We start from the raw sequence: 20,742 nt of genomic DNA on the forward strand, positions 1-20,742 counted from the left end.
CTACCATTATCTTCTTTTTTGTACCTCCTCAGCTTTCTGTGAGTCAGTTTTTCCCAAATTATTACCCTGTTCATTAGTGCACTACCAGGTGAATCATAATAGCATAAAGTAGGAACACTGGAGGATGAGCACAACTAATTACTGAAAATAAAATCACAGCTTCAAACATTGTTCCACGCACAATATTTATATACTCTCCTTTATTACACCTTGAGCAAGTAACTACGTATTACTCTATTACAAAAATAAGTATAGCTTACAAACTAGTGATGGTCTTGTATAATTTCTGGTGGTCCAAAGAACTATCATAACATCAATCAGAAATAGCTCAAAGCAGTATCACCAGAGAACTCGGGAACAAACATCTCCATGATATTCTGTGCAGTACAACACATGAGCTAAAAGTATGAAAAGCTGAGATGCTTTGAAAAATGAAGAAACACAAGCAATGACTGGGTGAAAACTAAAAAAAAAATAATTAAAAAGTCAAGTATTTAAACCCATAATTGATACCCAAGTTGCCGAGTTATGGAACTGTATTACAAAATTACATTTTTCTCCCTTCCCATTTCTTTTATTTGAGTGTTGAGTGCTAAGAATGTACCATTATGTGGCATTCAGTCAAGCAACTTTTTTTGGTTTTATCACTTCATTACGTAACTTGGAAAGCAACCAGTGAAATAGCACAATTTATCTCTAAAATAAAGACCAGAGATTTTAGTGGGTCTTGATTATGTTTTCCATACAAGGATCCTTCGCAGACAAGTACATATTTCAGTTTAGAACACTGATAATTAGTGCCTGTGGGAATAAAGCAAACGAGTTTTTCCACAGCAATATAATTTCCTCTAACTTTAATTTCTACACGATGATACTCCAGTAGTTGCTCAGATATGAGATTTTACTGTCTGGGGTGTGATCAGGATTTGAAACAATTAGCTGTGTTCAGTTTAATCTCCCCCATGAAGAAAAAAAAGTTAGGCCTGCAGTTATTAAAAAACTGTATATAAAGAAAGAGAATTTGCCAATAAGCTCCACATAATTTTAGGGATGCTAACAAATGCCTCCAATTTTGGTGTCAATTATTTAAAATGACAAAATCTAACAGATGCAACTTGCAAGTGCACCTGGAGCACAAGCATTGCAGCCACATTCTTCTCGTTATTCCAATGGAACCCCTCAGAGCTCCAAAACTCCATCTCCACTGACTAGGAAGAGCAAGGCTTAATCTACAGAAAAAGACGCACAGCCAAATTGATTAAATACAGATATAAGAGCTCCCAGTGATTTACAGAGGCAATATTCCAACACCATGTCAGTCCCAAAGTTCTCAATAGACACCTGGAGGAAACTATGGTTGTTCTTGGAGTTCTTGACCAGTGATTTTTGGTGCAGTAATGGGAAGAAAAAGTATTTTAATGGAAATGTAGCTGTACAAAAGACAGGAAATGCAACCAAATTTGAGAGGATGGACCCACAGACTTTCCTACTGTAATGGAAAACAGGTATCAGCACTTCTTTTTTCAAGTTTTAATGATGCACAGGGAAATAATGTTTAATCATCACACCTCATGAAGAGGATTCATTAAATACTTCAAAGAAGCTTCTAAAAAAGACCAATGTTCTACTTGACAGAAAAAAACCCAAACCTACATTGCCTTGTCGGCACCTCAGCCAACACTACTGAATCTGTCCCAAAATAAATCCTGGGGTTACAGAATCAGACCAAGGAAAGCACTGATGCCATGACGAGCTGAACGGACATCACGTCATACACTCCGGCAACTGCAGAACCCAAACCAGTCAGTCCATAAGGTGAAGTTATGCACAGATTAGTATTTATAACATCCTTATTCTCTGACTTTAAAAATTCAACAGCTTTGCTGCAAAGTGTTGTAAAATCCAAAAACCCAAACAAGGCTCACAAATCACAGCTAGTCACATTAGACTACATTCCCATAATCCTGCTGGTGAAATTCCCATAATTTTCAAGTGGACTTCAGAAATTACTATGACACCATTTCATTTCAACTACAAAAAAACCCACACACACATTATTTTGATTAAGTAACAAAAACAGCTTTTCATTTTCTTTTAAAAGAAAGCACAGAACTGAGAGATGAGCTGTTCTTACTACACAGCCAGTAACCTGAATTTTAACTTGAATATTTTAAGCAATGGCTTACCAGCACACAGGTGTTTATGCTTTTCATTTTTAGAGAGAAGTGGTACGTAATGTTGATCTCTCAAGTAAATAATTTCAAGTATAGTAAAAAATGCTGCACAATGGCACAAAACTAAGTATTATTAAAACCGTTCAAGAACAGTATTTTAGTACCATTCTTGGAGGATGGCTTTACACTCCATAACACATTTATCTTTGCCTCAGAATGAGCCATTTCATAATGTATTCATTTGAACTTAACATTACTTTCCTGACATGACTGCTACAAATGCTTTCCATTTTAAAATCTGTTTTATTCTCAGCATTGTAGTTTCTCATCAACACCTCTAAAGCTGTTTTCAATAGCACTTTAATCCACTAAAAAAATCAAAGCATAGCATTCAATAATCAAATATTTCATCATCTGAGTATCACAAATTCTCCCAAACAAAACCACGTATCTGTTGGTGAAACTTAACCAGGAACATAACAAAAACACTGTGAAGCAGTTTGGACTTATCTAACCACAACACTATTTAACTCCTCATGAAAATAAAACAGCTTTGATAAACAGAAAGAAAAAAATTCCCAACCACAAGTCCTATTTTGCTGTTGTCATTTCACAATAACATTATCATGACATGTTAGAGACCTGGAGATAAATGGCCAGTGAATCAGTCCTGTCATGGAGTCGCCAGCAGAAAACACCAAAAACCAACTCAACCCCTGACTTGACCATTAACATTCAGAGGTTATTTTCTTCTAATTTCATCAATTAGATGGATTCCTTTGCCAAAATTAATAGCAGCCAGTCTTTCACAGACAACAGTCTGGAAGACAAATAGGCCTAAAGTATGTCAATCTACTGGCAGCAGCACTACAAAGCAAAAAACCCTCAATTCAGTTGTTAATCTGTACTTCCACTCCCTGTAAAACGAGAAGTACTAGTTCCTAGCAGGACACAGATGCAAGTAATTCAAAAGATCATATGGCCAATTAAAGAGCATCACTGATCGAAAGAAAACACAGTGAGCAATCCACCCTCAAAAGAATGGCCAGCAGGTCTGAATGAAGTACAGGAGAAAGTCATAAACAGCAATTTGTTTTTGCTCTGCCATGTGAGTTTACTGCAGTCCTTTCTCCTCATTATTCTTTTTCAGGGAGAAAGGGAGGAGTGAAGGGCAAACATGGAGAACAGATGGGCTGAAAATTTTATTTGATATCAAAAGCATATTAGTTCAATGCTTAAGTGTTACTGTATTAAGTAAGTTGCAAGTGAGCATGCACAGACATATACCCCTTCCTCATTTTTAGAAACAAACCAGGTAATCTAATCCATCACTATATATAGACAGGTTTTTAAACATATCTGTTAATTGCCACAATTATCATGACTTGTCCCTAGGCACACTACCTTTTACCTTAGAGGAAAAAAGTAAGCTTAATTAAACTAAAAAAAAATAAATTGAAAGCCTGTAAAGCTTTATAATTTTATTTGTTGACTTTTCAATATTTAGCAGTGTATCCTGAGCAGATCTTAATTTTGACTGAATAGCAGAAAATCCTGCTGGGTTCATTTCAGGCTGCAGGCATTTGATACTGAACTGACCTCACAGTATATACATTCCCCTTAGGAAAATCTGGCATGCAGTCCAGCTGGGGAAGATCATGTCTAACACTACTTGAGCTACCAGTGCTAGAAGCAAGCAGAGTAACAGTGAAAATAGTAGGGTGAACAATAAGGGCACATATACAGAAATAAAATAAAAAGGAAGAGAAAGAGAAGGTCAAACAGCAGCAAGAAAAGAATTGAAGAGACAGAGTTGGAGACAGTTGATTTCTCTTCTAAATAAATCCCTATTTCTTTTTTTCAAACCAGTGCTGCAGACAGGCTTTTTCACTATTAAGAAACAAAATTACTTCAGCTCAAGGAAAATAAACTGATCAGAAGACTTGAAATATTTGCCTCTGATCACAACAAATTAACAGCTGCCAACTACAGCTCTGTCTGCATTGCGTGTGATTTTTTGTTGTGGTAAACATAATTATGTCAAATTTAGACAGAAAAACCCCAAAACCATAAAATCCCCCATAAGCTTTGCTTTTGACCATGCCCACTAATAGAGGCAGCTGGTGAACTCAGCAGATAAAACAAATCCAAAACCTGTTCACCTCCATTCGTTACAATTTAGGTCCCTATTACTGCAAAGAAATTACACAGAAATACAAGAGCCAGCAGCAAATCCTACTCCAATTTTTCCTAGAAGTGCTTAACTCATCTTCAAACAAGCAAAAAATTCTGTTCGCTCTTTACAGATTCACTCTGCCAGCAACTTAATCTCCTATATGCCAGGTCTGGTGAAACTGTTAAAGACACAGGTTCTGAACCAATGCCAGATTATTTTCTTCACCTCCTTGAAAAAATAAATCAAAAACCTTAAGTTACCAGAATGTCTTTGAAAACCCCATTTCCACTTGCACAAGGCAGTTTTTTAAACAAAGCAGTAAAACAGGTTAAATGCAAGGGCTCTTATACAAGTTAATGATCACAATACCTGTCAAAAATGATGGTACCTTCAATCCCCATTAAAAGTTTGAGAAGCCTCTACTGCACTAATGACTTAAAAACAGCACCACGAGAAGTCAAAAAGAAAAAACAACTCAATTACTGAAAAACGACTGCAAAAGACTTGCTCCCTCCCTCTCTTATTTAAAACCAAGATTCTGGTAATTCCAATTCTCAGCCTGATTCAGTCTTTGCTTAAATCATGGAGAGCTGTGAAACACAACAAACCCCACTCAGACGCTAATAGGACATCGCTGCTTTAATCAACAGATTGTTTTCTACTTATGTCTCACTTCTAGTTCTTTTTCAGCTACAAAATGGCAAGATTTTCAAATAACTTACATTTCTGAGCTCAAAAGTGTTTTGAAGCAGCAGGCACCCAAACAAAGGATTATAATGAAGAGCATAAAGCACTGGCATTTGAATTGACTGCCGAATTTGATAGCACTTTTTGTTGTTTTAAACCACAAAGTGAGCAATCAGAGGCAACAGAAATCCCGAATTTCTTGCTAGACAGGTTTGGCACTCTCACCTGAGGCTGAACAAAAACCACAGAGTGAGCTTTACTCTGAAGCACATTGCAAAGGGTTTTAGCTTAGAATATAAAAATAAAGGGCACTTCAGGAAAAGGCTCAGATTTTCCCAGATTATATTTTGAAAGTGAATTAAAGTGCAAATGTTCCAGGTAAGAAACTTGGAGTGGTGGTCCTTCGAAGAGGCATAAAAACAATGTGTCCTGTATATATATATATATATATATATATATATATATGTGTGTGTGTGTGTGTATAAATATATATATATATATATATATGTCAAATACATAAACACTACTGGCAACATGAGGGCCAAAAGGACACCCTTACATTCATTAAATGATGCTTAAGCAGAAGTCACTTTACCATACTATTAGTAATGACTCATCTAAACAATTCTAAAACATCACCTTCAAAGCTGTTTACAGTGTACTGTGCAACATATTCAGCTAGAAAATTAGGGAAATTTAATGGTTTTGTTGTCAGTTTATCAGCTCTTAAGAACAAAAAACTTTTCTAAAGTGTTTGTGGCAATCAAGGAAGTTTTAACCTGGGAAAGTTTTAAATTCAATTTCCAGAAAATAAACCCTTTCATTCAGTAATTGAATTGTCAGACAAACAGCAGTTGCAGATAAAGAAATACAAGGCTCAGTACAAAAGGAAATAAAAGCCAAAACACCTTTTCCAGTAGTGTTAGCACATTTGCACTCAGCTTCCTTCTAGTCTCATCTCCACACTACTTCAAGGCAAGGTTATAAAGAGGCCTTGCTGGTTGGAGTATTGTCAGCTCATTTGTGTCTGAAGTTGAGCAAAAGGAGGGACATAAGCAGGGGACAGAGATCAGAACACACCACTACTGTCTCAAGGTCCAGCAGCCTGGTGTAGCCCCTAGGTATGCTTGAGTCAAGAGATGAGAAATCCTAAGTCACTATTTTTTACTGACCACAAACTACAGACAGATGGCCCAACACTCCCTTTAGTGATAAGTGTAAGTGTTTAGGCTCCCAAATTCTTCAAATCCATTGCAGGACCATTTTAGTAACTCCGTCCTGGCTGACTTTAGTGACCTACTCCAGTAAAATTCACTGTATTAAGAGATATTTTTAGGTTTCAATTCGACCAAATAAAAACGTTCAAAGGTAAAATTCTTTCAACTCTGCAGATACAACAAAGAAGATGAATTAATCAGTAAAAATGTTATTCATTACAGAAAAAACTTAGTAACATTTGTGTTACTTCAGTGTTTCAGACCAGGTAAGCAACTGATAGCCACATCAAGCAGAGCAGATAAGAGTTTGTACCATAAGAGAGATTTAAGATCAGAATAGATTATATGAATTTCTAATGAGGTTTAATTTGCATCATTCTTCTGATTAAAATTCATCATTAAAATAAACACTTGATGTTATGACACTGATTGCTCAAACATACTTTTGCTTGCAATTTTCTTTTTCTATCCTATAGATCAAATCTTATCAAAGATTTCAACCCAAGAGTTTTACATTCATCCAGAGGATTTTCCTTGTACATGGAAAAATACAAAATAAAATAACCTTACAAAATGGTGTGGCCAAGATGTAATATCAACCAAAGAAAAAAGCTACCAAACAGTCTTAGCCACCAAGAAACCAAGTTATCCTTTTAAACATTCAATCACATTAAAATATTTTCTTCTACATCATAGGCATTTGAGAGCACCATGTGTTTATTCTTCTTGCTTACAAAATTTTATTTCAAAGTGTGATTTCTGTCCTCCTTATAACTAAGTTCTTTTAAAACTTTTAAAGATCATGTCACCTATTTTTACTCATAACACAATATATTCTCAACAATAATAAATGTTAGAGATATTGGTCAGCAACTGCATGATCTGAAAGATTTAACACAAAATTAGAGAATAAAAAAATACAAAGGGACAGAATTTTGCAAGTAGCACTGCTCTGGAAAAACCAGAAAAAAGAATCACAAGCAGTACTTTGGCAGGATTTATGCTACTTCAGTACTCTTCCTTATTCAGTGAGTAGTAAAGATGACAAAAGTTTCCAGGAAATAATGGAATCCAAAGATGGTGTTTGACATCAAAACCTTTACCAAGTACTTTGCTTTCAAACACCTTTGCCTATTAGGACCTCTCTTACCTGGTTTGACACACTGAAATGTTTCCAGTTAATAAAGCACAAAATTAGTTTAAAGCATTTCTTTCCATTAAACATGATTTATAATAGATTCTTGGAGAAAGAAAAACATGGAGCTAATTTTGAAGGTTAGGCTGCTTGGCAATACACCTTTCCTTACAAATAATTGTTCTTACTAAATCACAATAGAGAAAGCCATGAAGAACTACATTTCTGGAGCCTTCGGAATACACAAGTATCTTCTCAATTGTTTATATAAAACTCCAAGACCATCACGGCCCACGCAGGCATTCAAAATGCTGTCAAAAAGCCTTTTCCCACTTCACAGATTTCAAACAAGTACTCAAATCATTTCATAGGTCTGGAGCAGAAAGACGGAACTTCACAACCAACTATTTAAACAGACCTTCCTGTCCTACCCAGTACTGGGAAGGAGAAATCTTTCCCAGAGAGTTTTACTGCAGTGCCTATGCTATCCAATTCCCATCCCCAAACTTCTACTTCTGACAGTGGCGACTGATGCAACTTCTTCCCCCTGCTCAACATCACTGTCTGAGGACACTTTCCCTTCAACCAAATGCAAGAGCAAGTGAAGTGGGCAGAGGGGTTATCTTCCACATTCCAAAGAAAGAAGGCAAGGGAAAGGGGAAAGAGAAGGGGGAAGAGTTTAAATTTAGTTACTTACTTAGTAAAATACAGAAAAAAACACATATAGGCATCATGTTGGCAGAAATCCCAGCAGTCAGGGCTATGGAGCTTTGCTTCCAGCCAGCATTTGCCTCCAGCTTCACAGGAGCTCTCTCCCCTCTCACACAGAAGTGAAATGAGGAGCCTCTGAACTGCCAGCCCAAGTGTATCTCAGGTCTAATGAAAGTGTAATTCATTATAATAAGAGCCAGTGTAACGTAAACACATGCAGGAAAAACAGGCTTGGCACAACACCACAACAGACACCAGTTTTGATCCAGCACAACAAAATACTTTCAGAGCACAGTGAGGGGGGGAAATACGAGGGCGCAATTCCTTTGAAGTAAAAGCAGAACATAACAGGGACCAGGTAAAAGTTGGACCTGCAGAAGTTCTACCAAATAGGAGCAACAGCATGTGGACTTCTCTGCTGGAAAAGTTCACAAGGTTCACCTGCCTGCAAGTTCAGGTGTTTAGAAGTGTCCTTCAGTTCCAAGTGCTGCAGGACAAGGGAACCAAGGTGAGAAAAAGTAAAAGAACCCATGCAACACCCCAACACAATAGGAAGATGAAACACTGGTATGTATCATTTGGAAGGCAGCACATCAGTTATCTGTTTTTGCAAGGGAACAGAGGGTTTGGGGGGAAAATGAATTATACTATATTCTATATGCACTACATGTATGAAATATTGCAACAACCCCCTATATAAAAGTTCTGATTGATCAGCATTTCCTTTGCTTATTACCATCCTTTACATGTAATAGACAGCAAAAATGAAAGGCCATGTAAGAATTGACTTCACTGTAGTAAAAGTATGGTATATTCACTTTGTCTGCTATTATTACTCTATCGCCAATAAAGTTCCCAAAGTCAGAGAAGAAATACCACCACAGGGATCTAAGGCTAGAGACTAATTTACTAATTTGTTAACACATATCAAAGGGTGTGAGTATCTTCTGTGTCTTTCTCATGGACTTCAGCATTTCATGTAACAACTGTCATAGAGGTATTTTTGTGTTTTTAAATAAGCATCCATTAATTCTTACAAGTGTTTAAAAACTTGGTAATGGATTAAAAAAAAATCAGTAAGTTCCCTCCTACTTTCAAGTCTACCTTAGTGAAAGTTTCCTCATGCTTTTATGTCTGTGTTAGTGGAAGTTTCCTCATGCTTTCAAGTCTATCTTAGAGAAACAGAAGCATTTAAGGTATCACCCAATTTAGAAACACACTTCAGGAAAGAGACAGCTCAAAATATCAACCACAGACATCACAATCAGAAAGAGACTTTACAACCACAGTAATTTCTATGTTTCCCATTTGATATTCTACCTCCCAGACTAACTTTGAAACAGGTTCCTAACCCAGGGATAATGGGCCCTGTCAGACCTGCACACGAGTCAGACGACTTGTTTTTGCAGGGTGAACTTTTGCCACCCTTCCCCCTGGGAGAAATTCCATTAAGTTTGCTCCGAGGAAATCAGCTCCCACTCCTATTCCTTTTACTGACTTTCCACTGCCACCGCTCCTTTCTGCCTAGTTGTCTTCACTCCTTCCCCTTCTGCAACTGCTCCCACCCTTTTAACCTTTTCCTTCAGTATAACACTACCTACAACCTCGTCCTTCCACATCCAAACCATAACCTGCTTTTTGGATGCAGTCCCACCTCTCCCCTCATCCACACCCATTTCTTCCTGTGTCTAGAATCCTTCCACCTCCACACTCAGCTTCAGCACTCCACTCCTTTTTGGTTCCTGAAATATTTCAGGGAAATAAGGAAAGATATGTTTAAATACATAATAAATTTGCAGGGATTCCCCAAAAGTTCTCCATATCTGATCAGCTTTGCTCACTATAAAAGGTACAGAATAGCTCATTGCTATGTAATATCCCACCTCACTCATCTATCCATATGCCATTATTTGACCTGGAGGTCTCCCCATGTAAGAAAAGGAATAAATGTAAGTCTTTATTTTAGTAAAATAAAGGTTAGAGGCAATGCAAAAAAGAATTTCTGGGAGGAACACTATGATTTTTAGTGTTGTCTGAAAACAGTTTGAGCTGTTCCTATATTTTACAAATTACATTTTTCCTTGCAAGAAAGGGCTTCTCTGCAAACACAGTTCTTTGATTTTTTTTTTAAGAAAGTCTCAGCTGAATGGGAAAGGATCTTTAGAATGCACATAAAAGACAAAGGTTCAAACGAAAGCCGAATTCTCAATGAGCACAGGTTTATTTTAGTAAACAATAAAAGCTCAAAGCTGAAAGAGATCTTATCCCTTTTAATCACTTAATAAATTTTTTTTGCCTTCCCAATTTTCATTACATGTCTGCAATAAACAAACCGGCACTGATAAAAAGTCTCTATAAAAGCACACAAAACCTCTATTTGATGCAACAGTGAACTCACCTCGGCTTTGGCCAGGGTTTGCAATGCCTTGCTTCAGCAAGCAACAGGCAAAAGTTGTTCTGATAAATACAGAAAAAGGTAAACTTCAACACAAAATCCTAAAAATTAAACTCTAACCTTCTTATTTAAGTTTTTAAGAACTTCTTCAGGCAGCTTCTGTACTGCTCAAAAAGTATTAGTCCTATGGCAAAGTTAAGAAATGCCAAGTTCCAGCACCCAAAAAAGCTTTTTTAAGAGTACTTCTGTAGAAGCCAAACTAGGCAGACTGATGCAAAATTTCATTTATATTATCTTTGGACTGATTTTTAGAGCAACATTATCTGGTAAATTAGTAACCTAAATAATATACTCACAATTTGAAAAGAACAACAACAAAAACTCATGCAAAAATCCTAACCTTCAGAAACCACTACAATGAAAAAGAAAAAAAGTCAAGAAAAGCAAGCAAATGCCTGAGTTTAGATGGCCGTGTGGTTCTAACCAGCGATAAAGGTTTCTTAAACATGTGCATATGAATAATTACACACACAAAGACATATTGATGTAATTTTATGATGCTCAAAACCAGTACTTTGGTGCCCAATGACTCTGAAGTCATCACAAGGTACTAAAAACATCAAGATGAAAATTCTCATTGATCTCAATAGGTGAGGAGTCTGAAGCCCATGACCAGGTATGTCTTCTCTGTTGACAAGTATCATAATGGGGTTGTCCCATGGGTCCATTTCCCTGTGCACTTATAAATCACATAAGCAACTTAAGCTTCCCATACTACTATCCAGCCTAGATGTGTTTGGGTATAAAGCCCTAAGCTTTTCAGAACTCAGTGAGTGTTCAGTACACTCAGCATAAGTAACTAGTCCAAGGAAGGATTCTAAATAGGACAAAAGAAAAATCTCAAATTCACTGTGCCATAGTTTTCAAACTCAGGAGTTTTACCATATCTTGTTAGATACAGAAGACTCAGTAGTTAACTGATAACAAACTAAGTATTAAAGGTTATATTTGAATGTATCAATTCTACAGTCATACAGCCCCATACTCCACGTAAATTTCAATGTGAGCTTGTATATAAATATCAAACCAAGCATTACTTCAGCAAAGTTTGCTGACAGAGTTCCCATCAAGTGTGTATGAAGCGCTTTCTGTGCACAGGTCTAATGTTAAGGAAACAAGATCAGACTTTCTCACTCCCAAAGACACAAAACACCTAAAAAGTATAACCACATCTCATGAGAACATGGACAATGTATCATGACACTACACTTTTTAAAAACTCCAAATAAAAGACAATACCTTTTGTCATTTGCATTTAGAAGGGATGAGAAGGATGTGGGGAAAGGATTCTGACACTAACAAGTATAGAATTCTACTCATAAAAAAACAACCTGCAAAAAAGGTCAAAGATTCAGCCAGCATCAACATACTAATGCAACCCTATGCCAAAAGAAAACCAAGTTATGCAATGGAAACAACTCCTTATCTATTCCTGTTTCAGTGTATCTTTCCATTTCAAAGCTAGAACAAATTCAATGTCATGGGAGCAAAAAAAGAAGTGTGAAATAGTTACCATTTGGTATTTACTTATTCTGAAAACGAGCATACACATCCTAAGAAAAATACAGTGTCCTTTAAAATAATCCCATTTCAATGCAGTCTGTATACTGAGTCATTTGTTTGAAATGCCAGTCCAAGGAATGTTAAGATTTAGCTGACGATTATCTCCTCGACATTATCTCAATTTGATTATACAGTGTTTACTACATCAAAGCCAAAAAAAGCACACTAATAGATTCAGCAACACACCCACTTGGAACACTGAAGACCTGTTATTAAAGAACCAGAAGAATAATTTTCAAAAGGTTTTTATTTTCAAACACAGTCTAGCATAGGATCTTACCATAAAGCAAGGTTGTTAAACATTTCCATTCAACCCACATATTTGAAGCTGTGCCTCAGAAGTTAGGTCAAATTATTTATGTGATCAGGAAACTTGACTATCCCCTTCTTGTCTAACTCTCTTACTGGACACATCACAGAAATCCAACAGCCAAGCTTGCTGTGGCTGAATGCATCAATAGCATGCTATTAACATTCATTTCCTTGTAATTTACAAACAAGCTTTCAATATATTTACTTTTAACATAGTTTTATTATGCTGCAATCAACATAATAAACATTAATATTTAGCAAATCAGTACACTCAAATGAGCAGGCTACAGTTAGAAATCCACATGTGAGGGTACTTGTGTAGCAGAAGGTCACTGTTTCCCCCTCATGAGGGAGCCCCACAGTATTTTAAATTCAGACAACCAGAATTATTATAATCAACACATCACCCAGAGTTACATTGCCTAGGCTTGTAAGACAGTGATTATAATGTTGTCACCCTGGCTACGTTAGCTCTCATATCTTCTCTAGCACCAGCAGGGCTGAATGCTAGACAGCTTTAAAGGGAGAAACTATCATTGGGCAGAAATTCAAATTCAGCCTGAGAGGCTACACAACAAACACATGTTTAACTAAGGATGCCAAACTGGTCAGACCACATGAACCTTTCAGCAGGCCTGACAGCACTCTCCCTGCCATCCTCCTACATCTATCAAATCACAGAGAAGTGTTTGTGCAACACGTTTTCAAAGATGCAGCACAACTTTCAAATACAAACTGAGCTATTAAATGTTGGCTATCAGCAAAACAATCAGCTCAGTGTACCTCCTAACAGTTATGGTAACACCTTCAACACCAGATCTTAGAAGGACAAGAGTACACAAATAACCTACCACTCGGTAAGTTTGTCCAGAAGTGCATTAGTTGCTCTACAATAGATATTCACACACTTTTTTTTATTCCAAGAAAAATCAAGTCAGTATTTTCCAGTTACTACAGCTAGACAACACACTGTCCATAGGGTTATTTCACAAGAACAAGTTCCACCTCAAAGTCTAGAAGAACTTATTTTTTTTAATGTTGCACACACACACAAATACAGCTTTAATTTTCACTTGTCTCATTTAGTAATCTGCACAGAACTCGAGGTGAAATTCCTAGTGAAACCCTGTCCTCAGTCTGGTGTATTCCTTGCCAGTTGCAAAAAAGTAGAACAGAACACCAAAACCAATCTGTCACCTATTAACAGCAGTCCTCTTCTGGAGAGCACAGCACCTACTTTCATCAGATTTTTGGAGCATTATCCTTCAGTATATATTTTTAAAATCAACCATGTTTGTATATGAAATAAACCACGCAACACACATAACGTCCATCTCACAATGTCTACTATGCCTCTTACACAGAGCAGTGACCTTTTGCTAAACACTAAGGAACAGGAAAAAACCTACCTACAGCCAGTAACCTCTACGATTACCAGGTACCTTCACTCATCAAAGTTATCCTGATGATGACACTTCATTTAAAGACAGCAAAGCAAATACAGCAGTGAGTAACACCTCCTGAATACATTGAGAAAAGCCTGTGAATTGTTAAATAATAGAAAAAGAAGCATATTAATCTGACAAATATGCATAGGTGCCTCTTTAAAATTGTCCATATAAGGATGGTCTAACTATCTGGAGACAAGAAGCTTGCAGGAAGTTTGTACAGATCCAATCAATATGCCCTCTGGACTTCTAAATAAGACGTATTTCTGTGTCTTCATTCAAAAGACAATACATATAGCAAGTCCATCACAGTGAACTTGCTCCTCAAAACATGGTAAAACCTCAACAAAAGAAATAATGAAAATCAATGCTAGAAGCAGGAGGTCTGCAAAGAAAACAGCCAAATTAAACCTTCAGCATGGCTTTAAACAATGTAATTAGAGAACAGGGCTGAAACCAAGACTCTTCTACCAGTGATGAAGTAAGACTTGCCTTTGTGAAAGCATTTACAGCACAGCAATACATACACACAAATGTTAAACAAACCAATTCAAGGTATTCTCAACTCACAAGGACATTTCCTGCTTAATGGTTACACTCCCAGAAGAAATTCCATTTCAATCTGTATCCTTGAACAGCTTCAATTAAAAATATTAACACAAAACCTCAAGAAATTGTTTTAGCTGTGCAGAATTCATTAAATCCAGGGCTACATACATTATTACAAGCTTGAATACTCCTTTTAAATTTACAGTATAACATTTAAGTTCAGTTTGGAATGCATTCAAAATTACAGCAACATTTAGACAAACTAATTGAAAATTACAGTATTGTGACAAACATTCAACTTACTTTACATAATATCTTGCACCTTCAAAAGTATATGCTTCTTCCCAACCTGTGGGTAAGTCTGAAAAACAAGTAGCAAAACATCCCAATTACCTTTTGAAATGATGCTGGCCATACTGGTCTGTTTCCCTAACACCAAGGTAGTTAAGATACTGTGTGTCTGATTCCACATGCTGGAACCTTTAGTCCCATGAACAAGTATTTTAGAATTGATCCAAAATACTGTCTCAGTTTAAATTCTACAATGCAAGAGAGGCTACACACGTGAAAATCTGATTTGGATTTCTCATTCTCCAATGATAACAAAGAGAGTTTAAGAGTGCCCTTTTATAACAATGTTCCTTCCTCTGACCAGTAACTAGAACTCATGGTCACAGCCAGATCTTTCTGCCTGGAACTTCAGCAGCACCAAATTACCTGGAAGGCAGAGATCTAAACAAAAATCCATCTACTGAATTACAAATCACAAGAATCTTAACAGGAATGATACCAATGACACCACAGAGTATTAGCATTATATTAGCATAATTCCACCACTGTTGTGACTAACAAGTGTTCCCGCAGTGCTTACAACTCTATTCCATTTTACATGAAAATAATTTTCAATGCCAATCTAATGGAAGAAGTGGGTACATCTCTTCCTTTCTATTATCACTCCTAGGAGTCCACATACAAAAAACCTCCACACCATTAAGAGCCAATATTTCTCAAGTAACAGCTTCCGGATGTAATAGAAGCTCAGAAGATGTTGGACACCTTTATTTACCTCTATCACTACATCACTACACTTAAAAGTTTGCCCCAGTTAATAAAAAGCATTATTGATATTTGCACTCTCTCACTGAATTATAAAAGCAAGAAAAAAAATCAGTCTGCCTTATGTGGTGGGTTTATTTCCTCTCATTGCTCTGTTTGGCATTTTATTTCACTCCTGTCTTCTCTGAACAAAAATCAAGGTGTCTTTCGATAACGACACAGGGCAAAGTACAGCAAACAGGAAGTCTCTCTGGTAGAAGTATTTATGGCTGCCATAGAACTTTGCAAAAAAATACCTTTTCATCATTGAATATCTCAAGGAATAAAAAGCACTTCAATTCATAATGGAGGACAACCCTTTGCTCATGTTCTAGTACATGCCTTCCAGTATTATTTAATAGATAGTTTTACAATAATATACATCTTCAAAAGAAGTGCTATTCACTCAAAATTTTTATAAGAGAAGTCATTGTTTGAACGCGTTTTGACTAGGTTCCAAAACAACGGCCAGAGCGAAACAAGACATAAAACCCAGAATTAATCTGTTTGATTATATCTATGTATGGAAAGATTCATTAACATACACATGAATGAGGGAAACTACACAAACAGATTTGGTTTGCAGACACCTCAGTATCTGATTAATAAATCATGGTCAACATATCCAAGGTCATGCCTCACTCTTGTGCTCAGAAACAAGTTTAATTTACCTGATAATAACTTTGTTAGATACAATACTCCAGATACTCAAAAGCAAACTGCATTTCCTTTAGTAGGCACTTAATGGCAGAAACTAGTGAGAGGCTTGTGCAGAATTACTGGGAAATCTCCATCAGTCAAAAGAGACAGTAGGAATAGTTTAAAAAAAGAATTAATACTCAGCTAATGCTCGTGTTGAACAAGCAAAGCACATCTGCCCTCCTGCATATTGCTGTAGATATTGCCGGTTTCTTAATCTGAGCACTGAAAGCAGGAGCAAGAGGAGCCTGATAACAATCAGTAGTTCCATTTCCCAGCTTCTTACAAACAAGAGACCTTCACAGTAAATCAAACTGCAGAGTTCTAATAGCAGGAAACCTGTGGTTTTTAAACTATTCTAAACTCCAAAAAGAAAAAAAAAAAGAAAAAAGAAAAACAAAAGAAAAGCTGCCTGCAGTTTTCTAAAAGGCTGTTTCTGATTTCTTAATGCATAAGTATTAACCAAACATAAAAAGCAAATAATCTGATATAGACCAATTCGCTTGCAGATTTCCCTGCGATTAGCCAAGTGATTACATATATAAAAACAACTGCGCTTATTACTACACTCCACCACCTCCCAGTGGCATATGTAGCCTGTGTGCAATTCCAGCAGTCAGAGTTTGGCTCCGGGTCTCCAGAGTGTCTGCTGTAAATCCTCCTCCTCCAGCACCTCCTGCTGCTACTTCTCCAGAGTGGAACAAAACAGCAGAAGCAAAGACTGATTCCATCCTCCTCCCTCCAAGTTATTTCTACTGTTTCAAGTCCCTTTTCCTCCTACCTATTCCACCTCTCTCAGTCACTTAGAAACCACACAGACTCAGCCAAGATGGAAGTAAAGGGAGAAAAAGGGTTTCTAAGTGACTAGTGAAATCAGGCTCTACCTTTTCGAGTACAACTATCGTGGTTAAATCTAGGTAGTGCTGGAAATAGGATTAAGATGAGTGGTTTCAAGCCAAATTGAGAAACGATGCTACGCAGGTGAATAGCCGGGATAGGCAGCAAGAAGCACGAGAGGAACAAGGCGGTCTCTAATGGTAACTGTACAGCGTTATAGAGGTGATATAAGGCAACCGAGAGAAAGCAAAGACAGATACATTGCACAGGCACGGATGGACAACTCGTGGGCAGGCGAAGGCGCTTTAAGAACTGGCGAACAGAGCTGGACATGCGGGGCTGCACGGCCACAAGAGCCCCACTCGGCGCGGGGGCGAACAACTGCGCGGAGAGCGGGATGCGGAGCGGGATGCGGGGCGGTCCCGGGGGGATGCGGCGGCTCCGGGAGCCGCGGGATGAGGGGCTGAGCCCGCCCGGGCTCGCAGCGACCCCAACGCGGAGCGGGCAGGGGCTCGGGCAGGGCTCGTACCTGCGCTGCGGCGGTGCCCGGTGATCACGGCCTCTCCGGTGAGCGGGTGCAGCCAGGTCGTGCTCTTCGCCTCCTCGCTGCGGGGACGGACACACGGACCGAGTCAGGCAGGCGCAGCCCCGTCGCCCCTTCGCCCCCCCAGCTCCGCTCCCCGCACGCCCCTCCCGGCCCGGCCCGGCCCCGCTCCCCTCCGCGCCGGCCCCGCGCTCACTTGATAAAGAAGACGCGGCCGCCCCGGCTGATCCCGTAACTCCAGCTGCCGGGCAGCGCCCGCAGCCGCTCGGCGCTGAGCTCCGCCATGGCCGGGGAGCCGCAGCCGGGCACGGCCGACGGGAGCGGGCGGGGGGGTGGCGCGGGCACGAGCGAGCGAGCGCGTCCCCGCCGCCGCCAACACCTTGGGGAGGGGAGAGAAGGGAGGAGAGGGGAGGGGAAGGCAGGGGGAGGAGGGAGGGGAAGAGGGAGAGAAGGAGGGACAGAGCAAGGGGAGGGCGCAGCGCCCGCCACGCCCCTCCCCTCCCCTCCCGCCGCGGGGGCGCGCTGGGCGCAGGGGCGCGCCCAGGCGGGGCGGGAGCCGCGGGCACGGAGGGAGAGCCGGGAGGGGCCGGGGCCGTCCCGCGATGTGGGAAGGCGGGATCAGGGAGCCGAGGAGAGGAGGGGAGGTCCCGTCTGGCCACGGCCCCCGCCCCGTCCCAGCTCGCAGCGCTCGGGGCTCTTAGGTCGGGGAGTCCGCGCTCCCTCGCACCCCGGCTCCCAGCGCGGGGCTCCGTAGCGGCACAGCAAGTTAAAAGTTTTGTCGAATTTCGTCTCTCATCTCAGACCCTTTTTTCTGCATAAAGGCTCAGTCCTCACAAGCGAGTGCAAAGAGATGCCATATTTTTCCTTCGTGTAAGCCGTGCCGTCTGCGCTGCGAGCCTGTCCCCCCAAAGGGATCTGGGTGCGGCGTGGGTACCGTGGTGTCAGTGCTTTGGGGACCTGGTAGCAATGCAGGTAAAACCCGTGTCCGCAAAAATGAATCTCTGAGCCTCCTTGTATGCTTTAGTCACGCGAATAATCCAATTGCATGTGCATTTATGCATTGCCATACCTCCCTTTGGTTTAAGTTATACATGACAAATGTAAATTACTAAAAATGTGTCGTGGCCATGGTATTTCTACGAGAATCTTGCTTTGCAAACTCACTTTCTGAATAAGCAGTAAAGCTGGGAAGTCTTACAGCATTCCTGTGTCCACAAGATATTTGAAATGCACAGCTGACAGTGTTCTGTGTAGCAGTTTTGTCCCTCTCCCATTCTGAGTACCTTGGGAAAAATAAAATTTGACAGACAAGTTGCTGTGTGGTTTGGTCCCCACCACACCATGTGGTCAAAGCCTCAAATCCCGGTTGTCTCACACAAGATGTTCCAGACATGAAGAGCAGTGAGCATGTGAGAAGATCTGGAGCTATCTTTAAGTAACTGGATACAAGATAAGAATTCCTCCCTGTCCAACAATACCCTTCATTTCCACTCACCACTGACAGCACCTGAGATTTATAGACTACCAGAGGAAAGATACGCTGGGGAAAACAGAAGTTATTCTATAAACAGTTTCCTTCTCTCCTAAGAGCAAGAGCCTTTAGATGATGAGTAAAGTGAGTTATGACTCTTCCTGTGAAGGGCTGTGGAAAAGCTGCCTGGCAACGGCAAGGGGGAAATCACATACATTATATGCTCCTGATTGTGTCCTGATCCTTCCCCATGCAGCCTAAGGAAAATATAGAACAAGTGCTCTTGATTTCCACAACAGTGGATACCTTCCACCATGCAGAATCAATTTTTTTTTCTCCAGCAGAAAAGTGCATGCAGCACAGCTAGATTTATATTGGCCTAGATCCATAAATTAGGTATTTAGGTAGGATAAATCCTGCCTAATCCCAGCACGTGCTTTGCCAAACGGCTTTCTTAGGCAACTAAGTTCTGCCAGTCCCTTGCCTTGCAGCCTTCTTTCTGCTTTGTGTATGCTCGGAATTGCTGCCATCTTAGTAAAACCTACAGTGTGGTATCTAAACGATGTGCAAGCCTGGCTGAATTCTCAGGAAAGGCATTATTCCCCCAAGTGCTGCAGAGGCTGGATCAATTGGCCATATCCAGGCCACACCTAAGAAAGACAAGTTTCGTTTCTGTATAACACATAGCAAACAGGTTGGTGGCAGAGTCATCACTGCACACACACAGGAAAACTCTTCAGCTTTAAGGATAAAGGACATTTAAAACCATGTCACTCTATTCCCAGGAAAATGCTTTTGCTCCAAGCTATAAGCCATTCTGAAGCTGAGACTATTCTAGGAGGTTTTTAAGGGTGTTCCTCCTCCCCCTTTGAAGTCACCTTATTTTGCAAATATAATTATTAGGCTATAGGGTGGTGGCATGACTAGCTGGTCTCATGAAGAGGAAGCTCATGGGAGTGATGGAAGATCTTGTTTCTACTTCATTGTTCAGGGACTCTTAAATATTTTATGTTAAATAGTCATCAAGTAAAATATATTTGCAGATGTTAATCCTGCCAGGTGACATGCACCCTGAACTCACAGTGATTTCTGGGAGCCCTGAGTTTCACCATTTTGTGAAACAGACCTCATGAACTCCAAAGGGTATGAGGGACACCACACCTGCATCATTTGTGCAGGCTGGTTTGTCCTTCAGAAGGCTGCTGTTGGTTCCAGTTAAAACTTTTGTGTCAAACTTAGTCTACAAGTTTGATCAAAACAAATCACACATGGAGCTTTTTGCAAAGTTCAATAATGGTACATATTTTCTACAGTCAGGTAAGTGCTTGAATGCTCTTAAGACACAGACTCAAGAACAGCATTTTAAAAAAAAGCTACATCACTAACGGGAATAAAACTCTCCTTTGAAAGCAGTTTATATCCCTGTAAAAGCTGCATGCATAATTTAAGATACTACACGTGTACCTTTCACTTCATTCTTTTTTACTATAAAAATGAGCCAGTGATTCCAAATGTGAAATTGGTCAATCTGATATATAAGACTCAGAAAAATCCATCAGGATGCTCCCATCTGGTCAACCTTTTTATTTCACAGAAGAGTTCAAGACAAACTGTTGAATTGGTGACCACTGACACAGCTGTTCTCTGCTTTCTGCATGTATGGCCTGGT

At 39.5% G+C, this 20,742-nt stretch overlaps 1 protein-coding gene across 8 annotated transcripts in view; it reads right to left on the reverse strand.

The window, feature by feature from the left end:
• PLEKHA5 (pleckstrin homology domain containing A5) overlaps positions 1–18,001 on the reverse strand; it is a 168,290-nt gene extending 150,289 nt beyond the window's left edge. For 3 of the 8 annotated variants that reach the window (XM_071551357.1, XM_071551363.1, XM_071551362.1), the window contains exons 1-3: positions 17,799–18,001; positions 17,588–17,664; positions 14,731–14,788 (exon numbers count right to left, since the gene is read on the reverse strand). In XM_071551357.1, the coding sequence (XP_071407458.1) occupies positions 14,731–14,788; positions 17,588–17,664; positions 17,799–17,887 (224 nt within the window). In that variant the 5' untranslated portion in view covers positions 17,888–18,001. The remainder of the gene's footprint in view (positions 1–14,730; positions 14,789–17,587; positions 17,665–17,798) is intronic. The other 5 variants (XM_071551360.1, XM_071551365.1, XM_071551358.1 and 2 more) reach the window with 2 other exon arrangements.
• Positions 18,002–20,742: the final 2,741 nt, after the last annotated feature.

The sequence above is a fragment of the Pithys albifrons genome, chromosome 3 (genome assembly GCF_047495875.1).
Source record: "Pithys albifrons albifrons isolate INPA30051 chromosome 3, PitAlb_v1, whole genome shotgun sequence".
In the NCBI taxonomy this organism is placed as follows: Eukaryota; Metazoa; Chordata; class Aves; order Passeriformes; family Thamnophilidae; genus Pithys; species Pithys albifrons.